Source organism: Ranitomeya imitator, chromosome 8 (assembly GCF_032444005.1).
Source record: "Ranitomeya imitator isolate aRanImi1 chromosome 8, aRanImi1.pri, whole genome shotgun sequence".
Lineage (NCBI taxonomy): Eukaryota > Metazoa > Chordata > Amphibia > Anura > Dendrobatidae > Ranitomeya > Ranitomeya imitator.
In genome coordinates this window covers 66,531,205-66,553,714 of record NC_091289.1, presented here as the reverse complement: position 1 = coordinate 66,553,714, position 22,510 = coordinate 66,531,205, and the positions used below count along the sequence as shown (strand labels likewise).

Sequence of the window (22,510 nt, the reverse complement as noted above, 5' to 3'; positions counted from 1 at the left end):
ATAAGGGGCACAGCATTATAAGGAGCACCTATGGGGCCATAAAGGTGCAGAGCCTATAAGGGGCACAGCATTATAAGGAGCACCTATGGGGCCATAAAGGTGCAGAGCATATATGGGGCACAGCATTATAAGGAGCACCTATGGGGCCATAAAGGTGCAGAGCATATAAGGGGCACAGCATTATAAGGAGCACCTATGGGGCCATAAAGGTGCAGAGCATATAAGGGGCACAGCATTATAAGGAGCATCTATGGGGCCATAAAGGTGCAGAGCATATATGGGGCACAGCATTATAAGGAGCATCTATGGGGCCATAAAGGTGCAGAGCATATATGGGGCACAGCATTATAAGGAGCACCTATGGGGCCATAAAGGTGCAGAGCATATATGGGGCACAGCATTATAAGGAGCACCTATGGGGCCATAAAGGTGCAGAGCATATATGGGGCACAGCATTATAAGGAGCACCTATGGGGCCATAAAGGTGCAGAGCATATATGGGGCACAGCATTATAAGGAGCACCTATGGGGCCATAAAGGTGCAGAGCATATATGGGGCACAGCATTATAAGGAGCACCTATGGGGCCATAAAGGTGCAGAGCATATATGGGGCACAGCATTATAAGGAGCACCTATGGGGCCATAAAGGTGCAGAGCATATATGGGGCACAGCATTATAAGGAGCACCTATGGGGCCATAATCAAAGGTGCAGAGCATATATGGCACAGCATTATAAGGAGCATCTATGGGGCCATAATCAAAGGTGCAGAGCATTCTATATAGCACAGTTGTATATGGAGCATCTATGGGGCAATAATGAACGGTATGGAGCATCTATTTTTATTTTTAAAATTCACCGGTAAATGCTGCATTTTCTACCCTAGGCTTATACTCGAGTCAATAAGTTTTCCCAGTTTTTTGTGGCAAAATTAGGGGGGTCGGCTTATACTCGGGTCGGCTTATACTCGAGTATATACGGTAATTTGTTGTGCAATTTGTCCGGAGAATGCCGATACCCCATATGTGGGGAAGGACCACTGTTTGGGTGCACAGTAGAGCTCAGAAGGGAAGGAGCGCCATTTGGCTTTTTCAACATAGAATTCCCTGGAATTGAGATCGGACACCATGTCGCGTTTGGAGAGCCGCTGATGTGCCTAAACAGTGGAAACCCTCCACAAGTGACACCATTTTGGAAACTAGACCCCCTAAGGAACTTATCTAGGTGTGTGGTCAACACTTTGAACACCCAAGTGCTTCACACAAGTTTATAACGTAGAGCCGAAAAAATTAAAAATCATTTTTTTTTCACAAAAATGATCTTTTCACCCCCAATTTTTTATTTTCCCAAGGGTAGCAAGACAAATTGGACCCCAAAAGTTGTTGTGCAATTTGTCCTGAGTATGTCGATACCCCGTATGTGGGGGTAAACCTCTGTTTGGGTGCACAGTAGAGCTCAGAAGGGAAGGAGCGCCATTTGACTTTTTCAATATAGAATTCTCTGGACTTGAGATCGGACACCATGTCGCGTTTGGAGAGCCGCTGATGTGCCTAAACAGTGGAAACCCCCCACAAGTGACACCATTTTGGAAACTAGACCCCCTAAGGAACTTATCTAGGTGTGTGGTCAACACTTTGAACACCCAAGTGCTTCACACAAGTTTATAACGTAGAGCCGAAAAAATTAAAAATCATTTTTTTTTCACAAAAATGATCTTTTCACCCCCAATTTTTTATTTTCCCAAGGGTAGCAAGACAAATTGGACCCCAAAAGTTGTTGTGCAATTTGTCCTGAGTATGTCGATACCCCGTATGTGGGGGTAAACCTCTGTTTGGGAGCACTGCGGAGCTTGGAAGGGAAGGAGCGCCGTTTGAATTTTTAATCTCTTAATTGTGAGAGCTGACGCCATTTTGGGTTTGTAGATGTGCCTAACAGCAGAAACCCCCCACAACTGACCCCGTTTTGGAAACTACACCCCTCAAAGATTTTAATCAGGGGTATATTGAGCAATTTGAACCCACATGTATGACACAGAGTTTGATAACATTAGGTCGTCATATTGAAAAAATTCATTTTTTTCCATGAGAATCTTGTTTTAGACCTGAATGTCTCACTTTTTCAGAAATAACATCAAAAAGTGGACCCCACAATTTGTTACCCACTTTATTATGAGCGCAGCGATATCCCATATGTAGTCAAAAAGTTCTGTTTGGACAAATGGCAGGGCTTGGACAGAAAGGGGCACAATGTGACAAATTTGGCTTTATTTGAAATTGAAGATCCAGGACCCATTCAAAGCTTCTAGAGACATTGAGCAAAAAAGAAAATCCTTCCAGGAATTATTACTCACAGAGGGAGGCATGCTCCTAAAACACAATGGCTGACTATAAAATTGGTCTTACTAACAAAACAGTTGTCCCGCATTTGCGTATATTGTAGCAGGAAGAATAAACTGTACTGGAATGAAGGGCAAAATGTGTAGGAAAATGCAGCCAACTATGTAGCAAAGCGGAGTTTGTTCCAAAGATGAAAGAACACCATCAGGGCTAGAATGGCAGACACTTTCAGAGACTGGTCGTACAACGTCCTTTTAGCTCCATCAATCCCTATATGAGAGACGAATGTGCCAATAGACGTGGTACACCATAGCAAGCTCCCACCCGCCAAGGTCAGAACCGCTATATGCACAAAACAACCAGTTCTCTATAGAAAGTATTGTCTGGTACCAGAGGTTCGGCAAGAACCATAAAGTAAAGCCCATAGTGTATAAGTACGGAACTTCCTAATTTTTTTAGAAATCCTACAATAAAATGATCATGCCGGTATCATCAACATAAATATAAGTAATATAAATGGAAACCAAAGTTTTGTGTAGCAAGAGTCATAAAGCAGTCAAAGTTAGATAAATGGTCAAAAATGTTTGTGAGTAATCAAGTCCTAGAATTCATTTTCAGATGATTTCACTTTTCAAGATCATTTCTGGGGTCCACATTCTAACGCTTATTGACATAGGTACGTGGACGAGAATTTGTTGGAATAGTAGTTTGGTATGGGATTGATCGAGTCGTAAAATTTTCAGATGACCTGACTTTGCAAGAACATTTGTGGGGTCCACACTCTAGAGCGTACAGACGTGGGTACGTGGATGAGAATTTGTTGGGATAGTAGTTTGGTATGGGATTGATCGAGTCGTAAAATTTTCAGATGACCTGACTTTGCAAGAACATTTGTGGGGCACACACTCTAGAGCGTACAGACGTGGGTACGTGGATGAGAATTTGTTGGGATAGTAGTTTGGTATGGGATTGATCGAGTCGTAAAATTTTCAGATGACCTGACTTTGCAAGAACATTTGTGGGGCACACACTCTAGAGCGTACAGACGTGGGTACGTGGATGAGAATTTGTTGGGATAGTAGTTTGGTATGGGATTGATCGAGTCGTAGAATTTTCAGATGACCTGACTTTGCAAGAACATTTGTGGGGTCCACACTCTAGAGCGTACAGACGTGGGTACGTGGACGAGAATTTGTTGGGATAGTAGTTTGGTATGGGATTGATCAAGTTCTGGAATTAATTGTGAAATGGGGTAAAATGGGATCTACTAATTTAAAATATTATTTATCAATTGTTCCAAATTGTACTTCTGGGGCCACTAAGCAGAAAATAAAAATTATTGAAAAAAAGCAAACTAATAATTGTAGGTGGTGTGGTAGGTCTCAAAACAGGGGGAGATACAAAGGCCTGGTTGGGATGGGCATGTGGGGCAATAAAATCGGGAATCACTCCGCCTGCCATGCTTTCTGCAAACTCGGCACCTTTTTTGAGGATACCTTTGGGTGGGAGTGACAGGGACAGGGTGAGGAAAATGGCGTTCTGACAGTCTCCGGGAATCCTCAGAGTCGAAGGCTTCCCCCGGTGCCATGGACTCAAATATGAGGCTCTCTACTACTTTTTCCTGAAAGTGCAGGAAAGTTAGCGGTCCTTGAGATTTTTTATATAGGACAAAGCTGTTGTAGGTGGCAGTCTGAATTAGATAGATTCCCACCTTTTTATACCACGCCCTGGTCTTCCTCTTGACCAGGTATGGTTGCAGAACCTGGTCTCACAGGTCTACGCCACCCATATGTCTGTTATAGTCTGTGACGCAGACAGGTTTTTCTTTGTCCCTGGTGGCACCCCTCTCTCTGACCGTCACAGTGGTGTCCGTATGCAGTGTGGAAAGCATATAGACGTCCTTCCTGTCTTTCCACTTCACTGCAAGAAGTTGGTCGCTTGCAAGTGAAAATGACGCCCCCCTCTTCAAACGTCTGGACACTAACTGTGACGGAAACCCCACTCTGTTTTTCCTCACTGTCCCACAGGCCCCTGTATTTGCAGCATGGAGGGATTTGTATAGGGGGATGCTAGTGTAATAGTTATCTGTGTACACGTGGTACCCTTGATTGAGAAAGGGCGTCATTAGCTCCCAGACAATTTTGCCTGGGATACCAATTGTCTGGGGGCAGTTTGGGGGGTTTATTTGGCGGTCCCTACCTTCATAAATTAGGAAGGTGGACGTGTACCCTGATGAGCTCTCGCAAGCTTTATATAATTTTACGCCGTATTTGGCTCTCTTGGAGGGAATAAATTGGCGGAATAACAGACGGCCCTTGTAGCTCATCAAGGACTCGTCGACTGGCATATTTTGCTCTGGGGTATAGGAATTTAGAAAGGAAGTTTTTAGGAGGGAAATTAGGGGTCTTAATTTATTTAGCCGATCGTAGTTGGGGTCAGTTCTTGGGAGAGCTTGGGAATTGTCACTGAAGTGGAGGAATCTCATCAGGGCTTCGTAACGGGCTCGGGACATGATGGCTGCAAATACAGGGGTGCAGTGGACAGCTTTTGTTGCCCAGTAAGAGCGGAGAGTGGTTTTTTTTACTATACCCATATTCAGGGTGAGGCCTAAGAATTTTTTTATTTCCGGGACATTTGTGGGGATCCAGGAACGGGAATGAAAGGCAGTGGGTTTTTGGGAAATATATTGCCGGGCATATAGGTTTGTTTGGTGGACGATTAATTGCAGGACTTCGGGGCTAATGAAAATTTCAAAAAAATCAATGGGGGTAAAATTGGCGACATCTACTTTTATTCCAGGGACTGCAGAAAAAGGGGGAATTTGAGGGGAAAATGAGGTGTCATTATACCACAGCGGTGGGGGGACTGCGGTACTTGGTCCTGCCTCTGAAGCTTCAGCAGTGACGACCGACTCCGCTACCACCGGGCTGGGGGATCCCGTGGAGGAAGAGTCGTCATCACTGTCTGAAAACTGCTCAACTTCAGGGGCAGAATCTGTTTCGCTGCCGGAGCTGCCGGAGCAAAGCAGGCTGTAAGCTTGCTCCGCGCTAAAAGTTCTGCGGGCCATTTTATCTAATTCCTCCCCTAACCCTAACCCTAAAAAAATTTTAAAAAAAAAAATTATAACTTTTTTTTTTTTAATAATCCTCTGCTGATGATGCAGGGATTACGGAGAACGGGGGTGGGTAAATTGGATGCTGGCGGAGGCAGATGATATGTTATTTGTAACTGACAGGGCAGCACTTGAACTGTAGTCTCTCTCTCTTCTCTCCTAGAACAACTACAAGGAGAGAAGAGAAAGGTACAGCCCAAGTGCTGCCATGTTTATCAAACATTTGGGGTTTTGATCACTGTAATTGGACATATTACAGTAATCAAAACCCAGCAGCCAATGAGAAAATTCTCATAGGTTGCTGGGTCTCTGCTGGCAGATCATGGCAGGCGCACTGCGCATGCGCCCGCCATTTTCTTCCAGCAGAGAAGAAGAAGGGGGGCCAGGAGCCGTGGGCTGAGGACCGGGGACCACGGACTGAGGACCGGGGACAGGAGCAGGCGGTATGGTGGGGGGCTCGGGGGCTCTATTTCTCTCCCTTCTGATGTGCGATCACATCAGAGGGGAGAGAAATGCAAAGCATTTTTTTTTTTCACAAACTATTTGCAGCGATCGCAACCCCGGGGGTCTGTAAAGACCCCCTGGATTGCGATCGCTCCAGGAGTCGGTAAAAACCGACCCCAATACACCGGGGGAAGCTAGGTTTTGGCGGGCGCATCTGCACTTGCGCCCGCCATTTTGGAGCCCGCACAGGAAGGAGGAGGGTCGGGGACCGGGGGGGCACCTTCACCGGTACATTAGGTACCGTGGGGGGCTCGGGGGACCCTATTTCTCTCCCCTCTAATGTCCGATCACATTAGAGGGGAGAGAAACACAACTTAAATCACGTTTTTTTTTTTTTTTTTTTGCGATCGCCGGTAAACGGTTAATTACCGGCGATCGCAAATGCGGGGTGGGTAAAAAAAAACCCGAATCATGTTCTCTGGGGTCTCGGCTACCCCCGGCAGCCGAGACCCCGGAGAAATTCGGCCTCTGGGGGGCGCTATACACTTTTTCCGCGGCCGCCGTTAAAAGGCGTATCGGCGGTCGCTAACGGGTTAAAATGGCGCTCAACCGTCGCCATAATTTGTGGACGGCACCTGCGCAGTGTCAGTCTGCATCATGTGTGCATGGCTTCAATAAAATGGCGCCAGAGGTGTTGAAGTCATGCACACAGGATGCAGCCTCGCACTGCGCAGGTGCTGTCCACAAATAATGGATTTTAGAAAGTAGGCATATCACTGAATCGGTGACCTGTACAAGAAGCAGAGGAGGCTGGTGGGGGGGATGGAGAACCAGAAGAAGACCCTACCCCCATGTCTTCCCCAAAGCAGTCATTTTCTGAAAACTTCACAAGGTGAGTATTCAGCAGCCACTGAGCGGATCCCTTCACATCAGTATCATATTAATCACAGCGCCGTTATATCCATGTCTTTATAGGGTTAAATCCTGCTGACAGGTTCTCTACAGTATTTGTGATTTATGTTCAGCGTGGCTTGTCATAATTCAGTGGCCGTGATGTGACTTATTGTACTTTCAGAAAACGTGTTCTCATTAAAAAATGTACAATCTGCAGATCGTTTTATTAAATTGTCTCTCCCCTGAAAAAAGTGCAGCCACCAGCTATCTCCCTTCTTGCTCTCCATTGTCTAATCTCTCTGACAGCAGAGACCCTGAGATGCTTTACAGGAGGTGGTCCGGGCTTTCATCTGGAGGCAGTGACGCCATTGGCCAGTGAGAGGCTCAGTGTGTGTATTAAGGAAGTTCCGGTTGTTATAGTGCTGGGAGAATGCTGATGGTGACAGTTCCTGGAACAGTTGTACAACTGTGTATCAAAAGCAGTTTCAGCTTATTGTAGGGGATGAAGGCAACAAGGCCGTGCGTTACTACAGGTCTGTGCACTTCTGTGATGGCAGAACTTCAGCAGCCTCTCTAAAAAGAAAGTTTCATCTGTGCTACCAAAGCGAGGAACATCTTCCCCCTGCTCTCCGGTTTGAGTGCACCACTCCAGCGTATTTAGTGTTTTTCCTAATCCTGAGTGGTGCTGGTAATGTAAGTTCCCTACTCCTAGTCTTCTACTCGCCAGCTGCCGTCGTCCGTTCTTCCTGGTGCTGCTCTGGTCCCACGACACTATTTTGTGACTGCAGCCTCTGACTGACCAGAAATCAGAGATAACGGTCACCACCTCTCGGTGTAAGGCTGCCGTCACACTAGCAGTATTTGGTCAGTATTTTACATCAGTATTTGTAAGCCAAAACCAGGAGTGGAATAATTAGAGGAAAAGTATAATAGAAACATATGCACCACTTCTACATTTATCACCCACTCCTGGTTTTGGCTGAGAAATACTGATGTAAAATGTAAAATACTGACCAAATACTGCTAGTGTGATGGCAGCCTAAGACTGAGACCCTTGTTCTGGCTCTCATAGACTTACATTGAGTAGTGACCTCTGGCTCTTACAGCAAACACCGGAGCCATCCGACAGGCCACAACCTGCAGAAGACCAGCGGGAGCAGAAGTGAAGATGGCGGCTGGTGACTATATTACATGGGGCAGGGGACTTAGATTAGTGATAAATCCAAAATGTTCGATAGTTTTTGTTCTACCAAAACTCAGAAATGTGTCTGCCACATCAGATCCAGTGTAATCGGTGTGACCTGCTGACTAATCTGTGGGCACCCATCTCCGGGTGCCGTACAATAGCCGTCAGCAGTGACACCCGGTCATAGTGGTCATAGTCTCTCGTGCTGAAGTGAGAAATCAGCAGATCACTGTCACATGACTCCACGGGAGCGGAGGGAGGGCAAACAAGCAGGGCGATTAGGGAATGGCTGATAGGAGAGATTAGCAGAAAACGCTCCACTGCCTCTTACTAATGTTACTCTTTTGTTTCTAGCGTCCTGAAAATGTGTAAAGATGTGGAGCTTTCCTTCAGTGACATGGCCCACAAGACCGAAGCCTTCAAGGGCACGAAAAAGGGCTTGCTGTACCTCACACCATACAGGGTAGGTGAGGCTGAAGTGTCAAATGTTTTCTTTAATTAGATGGGAAAAATATATCTATGCACAGTATTCTGCTCCAGTGTAGCATTAAATCCTGGGAAAGAGAATACTGTAGGGCAGCTCCTGACCATGGATGTCACATCAGGTATCAATTGCTCGAGGTTTATGTACTGGAAGCAAGGAAAATGCCCGAGCATTAGAGAGCTGGAGGCCCAACACCTCTTTTCGTCCAGCAGCAATCTCGTCCATCTCCCCTGTAAATAGCAGTACATAGCTCAGCTGAACAAAATGATTGGTCAATTCCATGTATACCCTGATCCTCTTAATTTCTAATAGATTATGTCCCCCCACAGTCATGAGACCCCCTTACATTAGATGGTTGGTGGATCTCCCTAAAATTAGCAGGTTCAGACAATTTTATCTAATGGACCTTGAGAACCAGACTTCAGGACCTTGGGAAACAGACTTTGTAAAATAACAAGCTGATCAGGTACCTCCGCCTCCCCCCCTCCATAGATCCAGCTCCGGCTACCCGCCGCTCCTCCGGTCTCAGTGTTTTGGCAGCAGCAGTGACGTCATGTCAGCAATGTGTGTTACCAATAAGCCAATCACTAAGTGCAGCAGTGTTTGATGTCAACTGCGGCCTAGCTTCCGAGTGCAGTGATTGGAAAGAACGCTAACGTGATGGCACTGCTGCTGCCAAGACAGTGGCATTGAGCGGGCACTGAACCCTGGGAGGGTGAGAACCTGTTGAGTTTACCTTCCTGATCTGGGAGGCTCCATAGTTTTCTAGATTAGCATTCCATGACAACACTGGGTCAGCCTTTAGAGTAAACATTCAGGAGTACTGAACCCGCCACACAGCCTGAATATTTACTAACTAGATGGTGGCCCGATTCTAACGCATCGGGTATTCTAGAATATGTATGTATGTATGTATATAGCAGCCACATAGTATATAGCACAGCCCATGTAACACACAGCCCACGCAGTATATAGCACAGCCCACGCAGTATATAGCACAGCGGGCACCATATCCCTGCTAAAAATAAAAAATAGTTATATACTCACCCTCCGGCGTCCAGCGAAGCTGTGCCGATGCGCGTGATGTTGCCGCCAGCTTCCGTTCCCAGTTATGCATTGCGAAATTACCCAGATGACTTAGCGGTCTCGCGAGACCGCCAAGTCATCTGGGTAATTTCGCAATGCATCTCTAGGAACGGAAGCTGGCGGAAGGTGAGAATAGCACATTTTTTTATTTTTTTTAAATTATTTTTAACATTATATCTTTTTACTATTGATGCTGCATAGGCAGAATCAATAGTAAAAAGTTGGTCACACAGGGTTAATAGCAGCGTTAACGGAGTGCGCTACACCGCAGCATAATGCTACCATTAACCCTGTGTGAGCGCTGACTGGAGGGGAGTATGGAGCGGGCACTGACTGGACGGAAGTAAGGAGGGGCGAATTCACGGCCGGACTGCGCCCGTCGCTGATTGGTCGCGGCCTGTGATTTCCGTTACAGACAGACGCAGACACACAGAAGTACCCCTTAGACAATTATATAGATAGATGGGAAGCACTAACCCTGTGAGAACTTTACACCTCATGACTGTGGCTGCGCTGCCCTGTAACTGGCCAACCTGTGCTTTTGAATTTTAAACAAAACAATTCAGATGCAGTTGAAGATCAGACTTTCAGCTTTCATTTGAGGATATCCACATTAAAATTGGATGAAGGGTTTAGGAGTTTCAGCTCCTTAACATGTGCCACCCTGTTTTTAAAGGAAGCAAAAGTAATTGGACAGTTGACTCCAAGGCTATTTCATGGATAGGGGTGGGCGATCCCTTCGTTATGTCATTCTCAATTAAGCAGATAAAAGGCCTGGAGTTGATTTGAGGTGTGGTGCTTGCATTTGGAAGGTTTTGCTCTCCATGCAGGTGAATAGTAAAAAGATCTAATGTTAAAAATAATAATAAAAAAAATTAAAAATCGTTATATACTCGCCGTCCGTCGGCCCCTCGGATCCACAACAGGCCTTTCCTGCTTGTGATGCTCCGGTAAGCGGTCCATGCTGCAATCTCGCGAGACCACAATGCACTCTTGGGACCGGAGTGTGCGAGGACCATCGGTAACTGGCCGCTTCAATCGGGAGGCTCCGGAAGGTGAGTAGGTAACTATTTTTTATGTTAATTCTTTTTTTTAACAGGGATATGGTGCATACTACGTGACTGGGCAGTATACTACATATAGTACGTGGCTGGGCAATGTACTACGTGGCTGGCCAATATACTACGTGGACATGCATATTCTAGAATACCCGATGCGCTAGAATCGGGCCACCATCTAGTATATGTGTATGTATGTGTATATATGTGTATGTGTGTATATATATATATATTATATATCTCAAAATTGGAACAGCATCACGTATTACCGCAGTTGTCGTGCAGCGCTTTCCCAACCAATGTTCAAATGGCTTCCAATAATAGAGATTAAAAAAAGGAAAACAGCACAAAAATTAAAGAAAAACGGGCTTTAATGCCTTGAGAAAGGATACCATATCTGAAACGTTGCCACGCCGTTCAGGCATTATAGCCCGTTTTTCTTTAATTTTTGTGCTGTTATATTATAGATTAGAGAGAGCGAAATAAAAAAAAAAGACAGCCAGGGATCCCATCAAAAGGAATCTGTCACCCCTGGGGATGCTATTACTATGGGCATACAGGTAATAGAATGGTTGAAATAGTCTTACCTGTGTGCCTCATAGCTGCGGTCTAGTCGAGAAATTGCATTTTATTCTTTTTACGTTAATGATTTCTTCCATGCTCTGGGGCGCACGGTTCCTGAAAGAAATGTCTCCTGGCTTCATTATCATACCACCCTGTGAGGTGCAGCTGTGGTGCCGTAATGCCGCACCTGCGCCCTGCACTCCAAACCTTATCCGCCCTGCTATGGGCAGCGTCTTCATCCTTCTGCTCAGTAGTGGTGACTCGCCGGAGCCTGCGCAGAAGAAGGATGAAGACCCTGCCCATAGCAGGGCGGATGAGTTTCGGGTAATAGCGCGAGTGCAGGGCGCTGGATTACTGCACGTCACAGTATGATAATAAAGCCAGGAGGCAGAGCTTTCCTCTAAACAGTAGTGATGAGTGCTCCCTCTGCTCACAGCTGATACCTACAGATGCCTGCTGTATACTACAGCCAGCATATACCACATGTGGATCCGGCACGGATGTGGAGGGATGTCCAATTGCACTGCAGGTTTTTCCCTTAAGTTATTATGAGATTGATCTATCATGTGCAAAATTACTGAGGAGGTTCACTTTCACCTTTTCTATTGCATCATGCAGCTCGTGACAATTTACTCAGCATGTACACAAGACTTCTTAAAAGCTCGAACACTGCTGTCCCTGTATAATACTTATTTTTGTTATAGGGGATTTGTCATGCTGAACATGGTATAACTTATATATTTTCTTCATTTAAATCCCTGTTCTTTTAGTCCTCAGGTGTCCAGTGGGTGGTCCTGCATAGCAATTGGCAGTCTTCCTAGAATCTGTGTGAAACGAATATGGAAATGGTGGTCAATGATTGCTAGGACCACCTACTGGACTCCGATACAATGAGAGAAAGGGGATTTATATAAATAAAATTCAATTTACTTAGAAAGGAGGATCTGAGTCATTTTACATAACAATATAAAGGTTTTATTAATACAAAAAAATAACTTGTCAAGGATACACACATACACAAGGTTTTGATCCAAGGTGAAGGGAAAGCAGTGGCCAGAGGCTATGGTTAAGATTACATAGTTATGAAGCAAATCACCAGTATGTTGTATAAAAAAAAAAACTGCTCCTGAAGAAGCGACATCCACGCGAAACGAGCATCGGGGTATGTGGCTGCAGTCTTGGTAGGATCCCTCATTCAATGGGTAATTAACCTTATATTTTCCCTAATCCAACTTATATGTATAGCGCACACCAGAAAACCTATGTCACTCCACAGTAGGAATTGCATAGCAGCATGTTGGTCTAGACTGTTTGCTTGCCATGTTTGGGTATAGAGTACTATATTAAAACAACTAGATATTGGAACCTCTGTGGTGTTATCTTCTAAGGAAATTTTTTGATACAACATATTGGTGATTCGCTTCATAACTATGTAATCCTGACCATAGCCTCCGACCACTGCTTTTCCTTCACCTTGGATCAAAACCTTGTGTACCCACATCAGATTTTATAGTGTTAATCTGTAACACAGAATCCAGAGATGGAACGCTCGCTTATCGCTTGTCAAAGGCAAGCAAGTAGTGAGTAGTACTGTCAGTCACTAAGTAGGACCGCCTAATGGACTCCTAGCCACAGAGGGATTTAAATGAATGAGAACGAAGTTATACTGAATCTTTCCACCAATCTATAAATCAATCTGTTCCGCTCCTCCAGCTCTGTACCATTGCGCTGCCCGCAGACAGGACTGCATGTGACATGTACTCCTTAAATATACCCACAGTAGGCAGTGGTGACAACGAAAGGTGACCGTGGTATTGATTTCATGCTCTTCCAGGTGATTTTTCTTAGTAAGGGGAAGGATCCGATGATGTCCTTTATGATGCCGTTCTACCTTGTGAAGGGATGCTCCATAGAACAACCAGTGTTCTCTGCAAACTACATCAAAGGAAATGTCAGCTCTGAAGCAAATGGTAAGTTCAAGACTGAATAAAGCGAATTGTATTTTCAACAGTTTCAAAACTGAGGCACGGAGTAAATGAACCAAGAAGTGGTATGCAGTTAGACTGGACATTTCTTACCTCTTGCATGTCACTGTTCTCCACTGCCTTTATCTAATCTTATACTTGGTTAACCTCATGCTGCCCCAACCCCCCTACCTACAATGTATGAAACTGGAAGTGAAAATGTGTTGCAAATTCTAAGTAGTAAAGCTCCTCCTCTAGACTAGATGTTTGGTGTGCATCTTCCAAGCATCTCACAGCTGCTACTCAGAAGAGGAAGACTGTAAGGCTGCCGTCACACTATCAGTATTTGGTCAGTATTTTACATCAGTATTTGTAAGCCAAAACCAGGAGTGGGTGATAAATGCAGAAGTTGTGCATATGTTTCTATTATACTTTTCCTCTAATTGTTCCACTCCTGGTTTTGGCTTACAAATACTGATGTAAAATACTGACCAAATACTGACAGTGTGACGGCAGCCTAAGAAGTATTACATACCTCCCAACTTTTGAAGACAGGAAATAGGGACAAATTTTGGGCCATGCCTCTGACCACACCCATTCATAATTAGTCACACCCATATCCACGTCCCAACCACACCCATTTAGCACTGCTGATCACACTGTTTCATATACAATAATTATAAACAAAAAAATATGGCCACACAGTGCTCCATACTGTATAATGAACACACATGATGCTCCATACTGTATAATGGCCACACATGACGCTCCATACTGTATAACGAACACACATGACGCTCCATACTGTATAACAACCGCACATGACGCTCCATACTGTATAACGACCGCACATGACGCTCCATACTGTATAACGAACACACATGACGCTCCATACTGTATAACGAACACACATGACGCTCCATACTGTATAACGACTGCACATGATGCTCCATACTGTATAACAGCTGCACATGATGCTCCATACTGTATAACGGCCGCACATGATGCTCCATACTGTATAATGGCCGCACATGATGCTCCATACTGTATAATGGCCGCACATGATGCTCCATACTGTATAATGGCCGCACATGATGCTCCATACTGTATAATGGCCGCACATGATGCTCCATACTGTATAATGACCCCACATGATGATCCATACTGAATAATGGCCACACATGATGCTCCATACTGTATAATGACCCCACATGATGCTCCATACTGTATAATGGCCGCACATGATGCTCCATACTGTATAATGGCCGCACATGATGCTCCATACTGTATAATGGCCGCACATGATGCTCCATACTGTATAATGACTGCACATGATGCTCCATACTGTATAATGACCCCACATGATGCTCCATACTGAATAATGGCCGCACATGATGCTCCATACTGTATAACAGCCGCACATGATGCTCCATACTGTAAATGGCTGCACATGATGCTCCATACTGTATAATAGCCGCACATGATGCTCCATACTGTAAATGGCTGCACATGATGCTCCATACTGTATAATGACCCCACATGATGCTCCATACTGTATAACAGCCGCACATGATGCTCCATACTGTAAATGGCTGCACATGATGCTCCATACTGTATAATAGCCACACATGATGCTCCATACTGTATAATGGCGGCACATGATGCTCCATACTGTATATTGGCCGCACATGATGCTCCATACTGTATAATAGCCACACATGATGCTCCATACTGTATAATGGCCGCACATGATGCTCCATACTGTATATTGGCCGCACGATACTTCGTACCATATAATGGCCACACATAGCTACTCCTACACACGCGGCTGCGCTCCGTACACTTTGCACACGGCTCCGCTCCGTACACACGCGCTCTGCTCCATACACCTCGCGCACACACGTGGCTCCGCTCCATACACCTCGTACACACAGGGCTCCGCTCCATACACCTCGTACACACAGGGCTCCGCTCCATACACCTTATACACACACGGCTCCGCTCCATACATCTCGTACACACACGGCTCTGCTACATGCACACTGTAAACACCTCCTGACCCCACACAAGGCATTACACGCCTTGTCAGCTCTACAGCACTGTATAGGGACCCCGCACATGTCACTGGCTGCAGTAATGTCGCAGAGATTGTTTCTCTCTAGTTGTGAATATCACCATTGATTTCGGTCTCTCTGTCCATTCCTGAGAGTTCAGGGCACACAGCTTGTCCGTCCATCCACCACCTGCTCTGCTGCTCTCTGTTACCAACACATAGGAATTACAGCAATGCAAAATGTCTCTGAACTTCACCTATTTGTTGCTGTGTACGGACAGTGCTTTCTAGATTATTCAGCAATAATAAAGTGATTGTATTGATCGGCAGCACATTACCTCCTGCAGGACCATGTGGAAAGGTGGCAGCAACCAGCACAGCGAGCTGAGCCTACCTTCTGCGAGTGTGCACAGGACCTGTGATGAGGTCACAGGAGGGGAGGAGTTTAGGGGTCCCATGATCGGCAGATCGGGACCTCCGTGGATTGCAGGACTGAGGCAGCCATACGGAAGGGTAAGGGCCTGGGGCATGGCTTAACTACACAAGGGGGCGTGTCGGTCCTGCTGTCTGCGGGATCAGAGCGTCCCGTGCGGGAGTGCGGGGCAAAGGCTGAAAACCGGGACAATCCCGCACAATGAGGAACGGTTGGGAGCTATGGTATTATCCTTTCAACAAACTTTGCATCAGTTAACTGTGGGTACATGAGGAATAACAGAATTTAATTTCGAAAAATATTTGGATCACAAGGACCGTGCAAAGCGTTCCCGCATAGAAGAGTCATCCCCATCAAAGAACACAGCCAGTACATTTCAGCAGAATTTTTCATGTGCACTAAAATTGAGAAATTTGACCGTTTATCAGAAATAACAGTGCAACAAGCGATTCCTCTGTATCCTGACATTGTCAGATGTTGCCCGAGTGGTTACTGCTTTGCCACCAACCCAAGTTAGTGTAGAGAGGTTGTTCTCTGCTCTCAAAATAATTAGATCAGATTTGAGGGCATCCATGAAGGAGGATCTGACAGAGGCAATACTTTTTCTGAGGACAAATTTATAGATTTCTTCTTAACTGCATAACAGTGTTTATTGCATATTTACTTACAAGAGTTTATAAAAGTTTATAAAAGTTATTTGCTATATTCTAATTGTATTCTAATAAATATAGTTTTTGCTCTAAGTGGTCTGATTACTTATATGATGGTGAGAAACTGAATAAGCACAATGTTAATATTTGACAACAGTAAATTTATTCTTACGAATTGGCCATTTATGAAGGAGTCGGAACCTGATAAAATCCAGGAGTCGGAGTCGCAACTGTGGCTTACCGACTCCACAGCCCTGATCTCAACAGCAATATTTAAAATGAACCTGTCAGCAGGATTGTGCTGAGTAACCCACAGACACTGTCAGATTGACACCGTTATACTGATTACAATGATACTTTGGTTGATGAGATTCGTCTTATGGTTGTTGTGTAATCTTTATTTTCAGTTTTGACTCAATGAGATGCTCGTGCTCGGGGGGGGGGGGGGGGGGGGCCTTCATGGATTTTTTGTGTTTTGCTACTTCACAGCCTGAAATTTCACTACTAATTTGTCTGTATCCAGTGGTGCTGGCATGAGACAGAACTGCCATGGCATACTGGAGAGTTCATACATTACTTAAATTGATGAATGACATTACTAAACCTCATCCATCCAAGTGCTATACATGTATGCCCCCATCTCTGTCTGTGACAAGTTAATTATACTAATGCCACATTGTAATTGCTCTAAATGTTTCCTTCGTTTCCAGGTGGTTGGGAAGGACAGGCGTCATTTAAGTTTACCTTTAACAGTGGTGGAGCTATTGAATTTGGGCAGCAAATGTTTAAGTTGGCAACCAATGGTATGTCTTTTTTTTTTTAATTATTTTATTTATTTTTTTCTTGTTTTAATGTTTGTTTTGTGCAGACAATCAGACAGTAGTTTAATTCTTGATGTTATAGAACAAATTGAGGCTCTGTGGTACACACGTATACATTAGGAGGATTTTCTGACAGGCACGGGCATAGGTTTTTCCTATGGTTGCAGAAGGATTATGTATCAAATGGCATAACTGGGAGAATGAAAGGGTATACTCCTGTAAGGTGGTCTAAAAGACGATTATTTTGCCTTCCATTGGGTGAATGCGTACGTTTGGCGCATGTGATGGGAGCTTTTTTAGCACTTAAGCTCACTGGATACTGCAGACACATAGTTAATTCTGCCTCACATTTAATAACCCAGATTATTTTTTACTGTGGATTGAGTCACTATGGCCCTGATTTATCAAGATCTGCAAACTGAATGTTTTAGTCTTCATTAATATTGGTTAACTCTTTTGTTTAGCTTCTAGACCACCACATGTTCCTAATCCTGGCTATGGGTACACTCCTGCTCCTGTTCCTGGAGTTTATGGTCCTGGAGGATACCCCCCTGCTCCTGGAGGATATGCTCCAGCCCCTCCTGCGGGACCCTACCCCTATGTGCCAGCTATGAATGGATATGGTCCAGCACCTCAGCCCATGGGTTATCCATACGCCGCACCAACAGGTATTAAAATGATAGAGAAGTTAATGATGCTCTTCCAGTAACCTTTTTTATTTGTTAAATGTGTGTATTCGCATGTAATGAAGTGTGGATGTATTATTATTATTATTATTATTATGAAATATCAAAAATAAACTTGGCACTCAATTTTTTGAAGAAGGATAAAGTTGTTTATTTCACATCCTGACAAACAGATCAATTGCTGAACGTTTTCAGTCCAACATGGACCTTCCTCAGAGCAATATAGTTTATCTTGGATGTATATAGTTAGCCAATTTGTCCTTCAAATAGCATAAGCGGTAGTTGATAAATTGCTGTAGTGCAATAAAGTGGCTGTATACTGTGATGATGATTTTTGCCGCTACTGGATGCGGTCTAGATGTACTGTGCACGGTATAGCTGCTGGCGTCCTATGTCGCTGTGGGGAGCGCACTTTGTGTGCAAGATACACTGTGCACATTACTGTTGCGGCGCTGCTGGCGTCCTATGTCCCTGGGGGGAGCGAGCTTATTATTATTATGGTCATCCACCGTTCTGTCTCCGGTGTCCAGCGCCGTTCTTCTCAGTGACATCACCATTATGTAGACTGGCTGTGTTCTGCGTCACCCTGATGTCTGTTTTGCAATGAAAGTCTGTAGAGCTTCAGAACGCGGCTCCATAGACTTTCATTATAAATGCGACTTCCGGCTCAGGCGTTATGCTTAGGGGGGCGGATAGTCAGAATTGCTGTGATTCCTTAATATGAAAGGACTTATGCCTTTTGAGAAATATTTGTGGAATTCTGCACCATTATTTAGTCGTCTGTGGCACCTTAAAAGCTTAGGCAAAAAAATAGTTATAACTGATCTCCACTAGGATATGTTGGACTTTGTTTAACACGTGGCCGAGCATTATTCTTGTATTGATGCGCTATTGCAGTCACGAGATGTATGGGCAGACCTGCCATGATTATAGGTATATCATGAAAGCTGTCCATCACGAGCTGTGATTGGAGGATCCCAGGTAGGACTTGTCAGGGTACAGAGACGCCCTGCTGAGCATCTGAGTAAAACAGCAAAATTGTGAAAATACCATGTGAGAATATAGAATGTATGATGTATACCACCATAGGAGCAGTTGGGAACCTTTTACCATTGTGCTGTGGAGTTGGTAATACAAACCTCCAACTCCTCAATTTCCATGACATGAACTCCAACTCCATGACTCCGACTCCCTCATACCAGGGCTGTGGGGTCGGTAATACAAACCTCCAACTCCTCAATTTCCATGACACCGACTCTGACTCCACCAAAATGGGCCCAGACTCCGACTCCACAGCCCTGCCTTTTACATATGTACCTTGTAAACTCAATACCTGAACGCCATGGTCAATGTTAACGGTGACTCCAATATCTCCTCTCCATCTGGTCCTCAGCTAGCTACGCCTGTCCAGTTCCTTTACACTTTGTTTTGGCTCAGATTCTGGCTGATTGCTTTGTGGAGCCTTATTTACATAGGCCAGGATAAAAATTAACACCTTCATTATTAACTATATAACTATTGTGAAAAGGATGTAAAATGAAGGTGCCTGGAGGTGTTGTATTTGATTCTTTCTATTTCGAGTCACCTATATATTTGGGGTGGGAAAAAATCAGTAAATCGCAACATCCTAGTGAGATGTTTATCTTTAGTGATTTGGGTAAGCGATGGTCTTTATAGCTGTAGGTCACTGGATGTCAGACTCACTTGTTAGGGCACATTTTCGTGTGCCGATCGGGGCTTTTAAACTACCTATAATCAGTGCTAGTCGGTCTGCGGTTGTATAATGGCTTGCTTAGACAGTCCGAGAAACCTTCTGTGCACAGGACGGTCGTTAGCACAGTCGCAGAGATCATCTCTCCATCAGCAGCACATTGCCAGTTTACATCGGTAATGTGCTCCCGAGAGCAGTAATTGCTTAAATATTATCGTTATCGACAAATGAGCCTCTTGCTCGTTTGTTACATTATGGCCGGCCTATTTAGATGAGAAGAGATTTGGAAACAAGCTGTCCTAGGAACACTTGTTCCTAGTTATCGGGACGTCTAAACGAGCCTTTAGTTATCTTCTTGATACAGGAGAATAACTAACTGCAGCGCTGGGATTCTGGCGCCAGAACTGATTGTATTATAATGAAGACGGGAGGCAGCGATTTCTTACAGCACCGCACTCCCGCATCCTGGAAAAAATCATGAAAATAAGGAAAGAATATAGGATTTCTCAACAAGACTATTAATATGAGGCAGACAGGTAGGACTAGTGTAACATTTCTATGCCCATATTAATAGGTCGTATATGTCCCAAGGGTGACACTCCCTTTAATAGTGTCTTTAGTAGGTTGCAGTGATATTCATACCAGTTATATTTGGCCTTTAATCTTCAGTATGAAAAAAATGTTTTTCTTTGTTTAAAATGTAGTTTTTACTTTATCCTTTTATTACACTTCCATAATTTTACAAAGGATTGGATTCATATCTATTTACTCTGTAATCTAGGTCCTGGGATGTTTCCACCTGAATTAAATCCTATGTACATGGCACCTCCACCACCTTACCCAGGGCCGCCATATTCTGGAGCCCCTGCCCCCACTGTTCCCTCAGCTTGGGCAGAACCAGGAATGCCAGGTAAGAATGGGACCAATATGTAGGAAAGCAAAAGCAGTATTACAGCTTATGAGCACTAGCCGTGGGACGTTGATCCAAGTAATTAGTCTGGTTTCGGTATGTGGAGTCAGGAAGGAATTTTTCCCCTAACGTGGAGCCATTAGTGTCTGCCTCATTAGGTGTTTGCCTTCCTTTGTTTAACCCCTTTCTGCCATTAGACGTACTATTGCGTCCATGTGGGGTGGGCTTTACTTCCCAAGGACGCAATAGTACGTCATATGCGATCGGCAGCGCTCACGGGGGGAGCGCCGCCGATCGCGGCCGGGTGTCAGCTGTTTATCGCAGCTGACATCCGGCACTATGTGCCAGGAGCGGTCACGGACCGCCCCCGGCACACCGCGATCAAAGATGATCGCGATGTGCCGGCGGTACAGGGAAGCACCGCGCAGGGAGGGGGCTCCCTGCGGGCTTCCCTGAGCCCCCCGCAGCAACGCGATGTGATCGCGTTGCTGCGAGGGTCTCACCTCCCTCCCTGCTCCCTCCAGCCCCGGATCCAAGATGGCCGCGGATCCGGGTCCTGCAGGGAGGGAGGTGGCTTCACAGAGCCTGCTCAGAGCAGGCACTGTGAAGGCTGCAGCGCTGCATGTCAGATCAGTGATCTGACAGAGTGCTGTGCAAACTGTCAGATCACTGATCTGTGATGTCCCCCCCTGGGACAAAGTAAAAAAGTAAAAAAAAAAAATTTCAAATGTGTAAATAAAAAATAAAAAAAAATATTCCAAAATAATGAAAAAAAAAATAAAAATATTATTCCCATAAATACATTTCTTTATCTAAATAAAAAAAAAAAAAACAATAAAAGTACACATATTTAGTATCGCCGCGTCCGTAACGGCCCGACCTATAAAACTGGCCCACTAGTTAACCCCTTCAGTAAACACCGTAAGAAAAAAAAAAAAAAAAAACGAGGCAAAAAACAACGCTTTATTATCATACCGCCGAACAAAAAGTGGAATAACACGCGATCAAAAAGACAGATATAACTAACCATGGTACCGCTGAAAACGTCATCTTGTCCCGCAAAAAACGAGCCGCCATACAGCATCATCAGCAAAAAAATAAAAAAGTTATAGTCCTGAGAATAAAGCGATGCAAAAATAATTATTTTTTCTATAAAATAGTTTTTATCGTATAAAAGCGCCAAAACATAAAAAAATGATATAAATGAGGTGTCGCTGTAATCGTACTGACCCGAAGAATAAAACTGCTTCATCAATTTTACCAAACGCGGAACGGTATAAACGCCTCCCCCAAAAGAAATTCATGAATAGCTGGTTTTTGGTCATTCTGCCTCACAAAAATCGGAATAAAAAGCGATCAAAAAATGTCACGTGCCCGAAAATGTTACCAATAAAAACATCAACTCGTCCCGCAAAAAACAAGACCTCACATGACTCTGTGGACCAAAATATAGAAAAATTATAGCTCTCAAAATGTGGTAACGCAAAAAATATTTTTTGCAATAAAAAGCGTCTTTCAGTGTGTGACGGCTGCCAATCATAAAAATCCGCTAAAAAACCCGCTATAAAAGTAAATCAAACCCCCCTTCATCACCCCCTTAGTTAGGGAAAAATTAAAAAAATGTATTTATTTCCATTTTCCCATTAGGGCTAGGGTTAAAGTTAGGGCTAGGGTTAGGGCTAGGGTTAGGGTTAGGGCTAGGGCTAGGGTTAGGGCTAGGGTTATGGTTAGGGTTAGGGCTAGGGTTAGGGTTAGGGCTAGGGTTAGGGCTAGGGTTAGGGCTAGGGTTAGGGCTAGGGCTAGGGTTAGGGTTAGGGCTAGGGTTAGGACTAGGGTTAGGATTAGGGTTAGGGCTAGGGTTAGGGCTAGGGCTACAGTTTGGGTTGGGGCTAAAGTTACAGTTAGGGTTTAGATTACATTTACGGTTGGGAATAGGGTTGGGATTAGGGTTAGGGGTGTGTCAGGGTTAGAGGTGTGGTTAGGGTTACTGTTGGGATTAGGGTTAGGGATGTGTTTGGATTAGGGTTTCAGTTATAATTGGGGGGTTTCCACTGTTTAGGCACATCAGGGGCTCTCCAAACGCGACATGGCGTCCGATCTCAATTCCAGCCAATTCTG

General features: G+C 44.6%; 1 protein-coding gene across 1 annotated transcript in view; it reads left to right on the top strand.

The window, feature by feature from the left end:
- LOC138647793 (WW domain-binding protein 2-like) overlaps positions 1–22,510 on the top strand; it is a 35,800-nt gene that overhangs the window by 3,164 nt on the left and 10,126 nt on the right. The window contains exons 2-6 of the mRNA XM_069737053.1: positions 8,327–8,435; positions 12,999–13,134; positions 16,975–17,067; positions 17,550–17,753; positions 20,264–20,392. Coding sequence (XP_069593154.1) covers positions 8,327–8,435; positions 12,999–13,134; positions 16,975–17,067; positions 17,550–17,753; positions 20,264–20,392 — 671 coding nt within the window. The remainder of the gene's footprint in view (positions 1–8,326; positions 8,436–12,998; positions 13,135–16,974; positions 17,068–17,549; positions 17,754–20,263; positions 20,393–22,510) is intronic.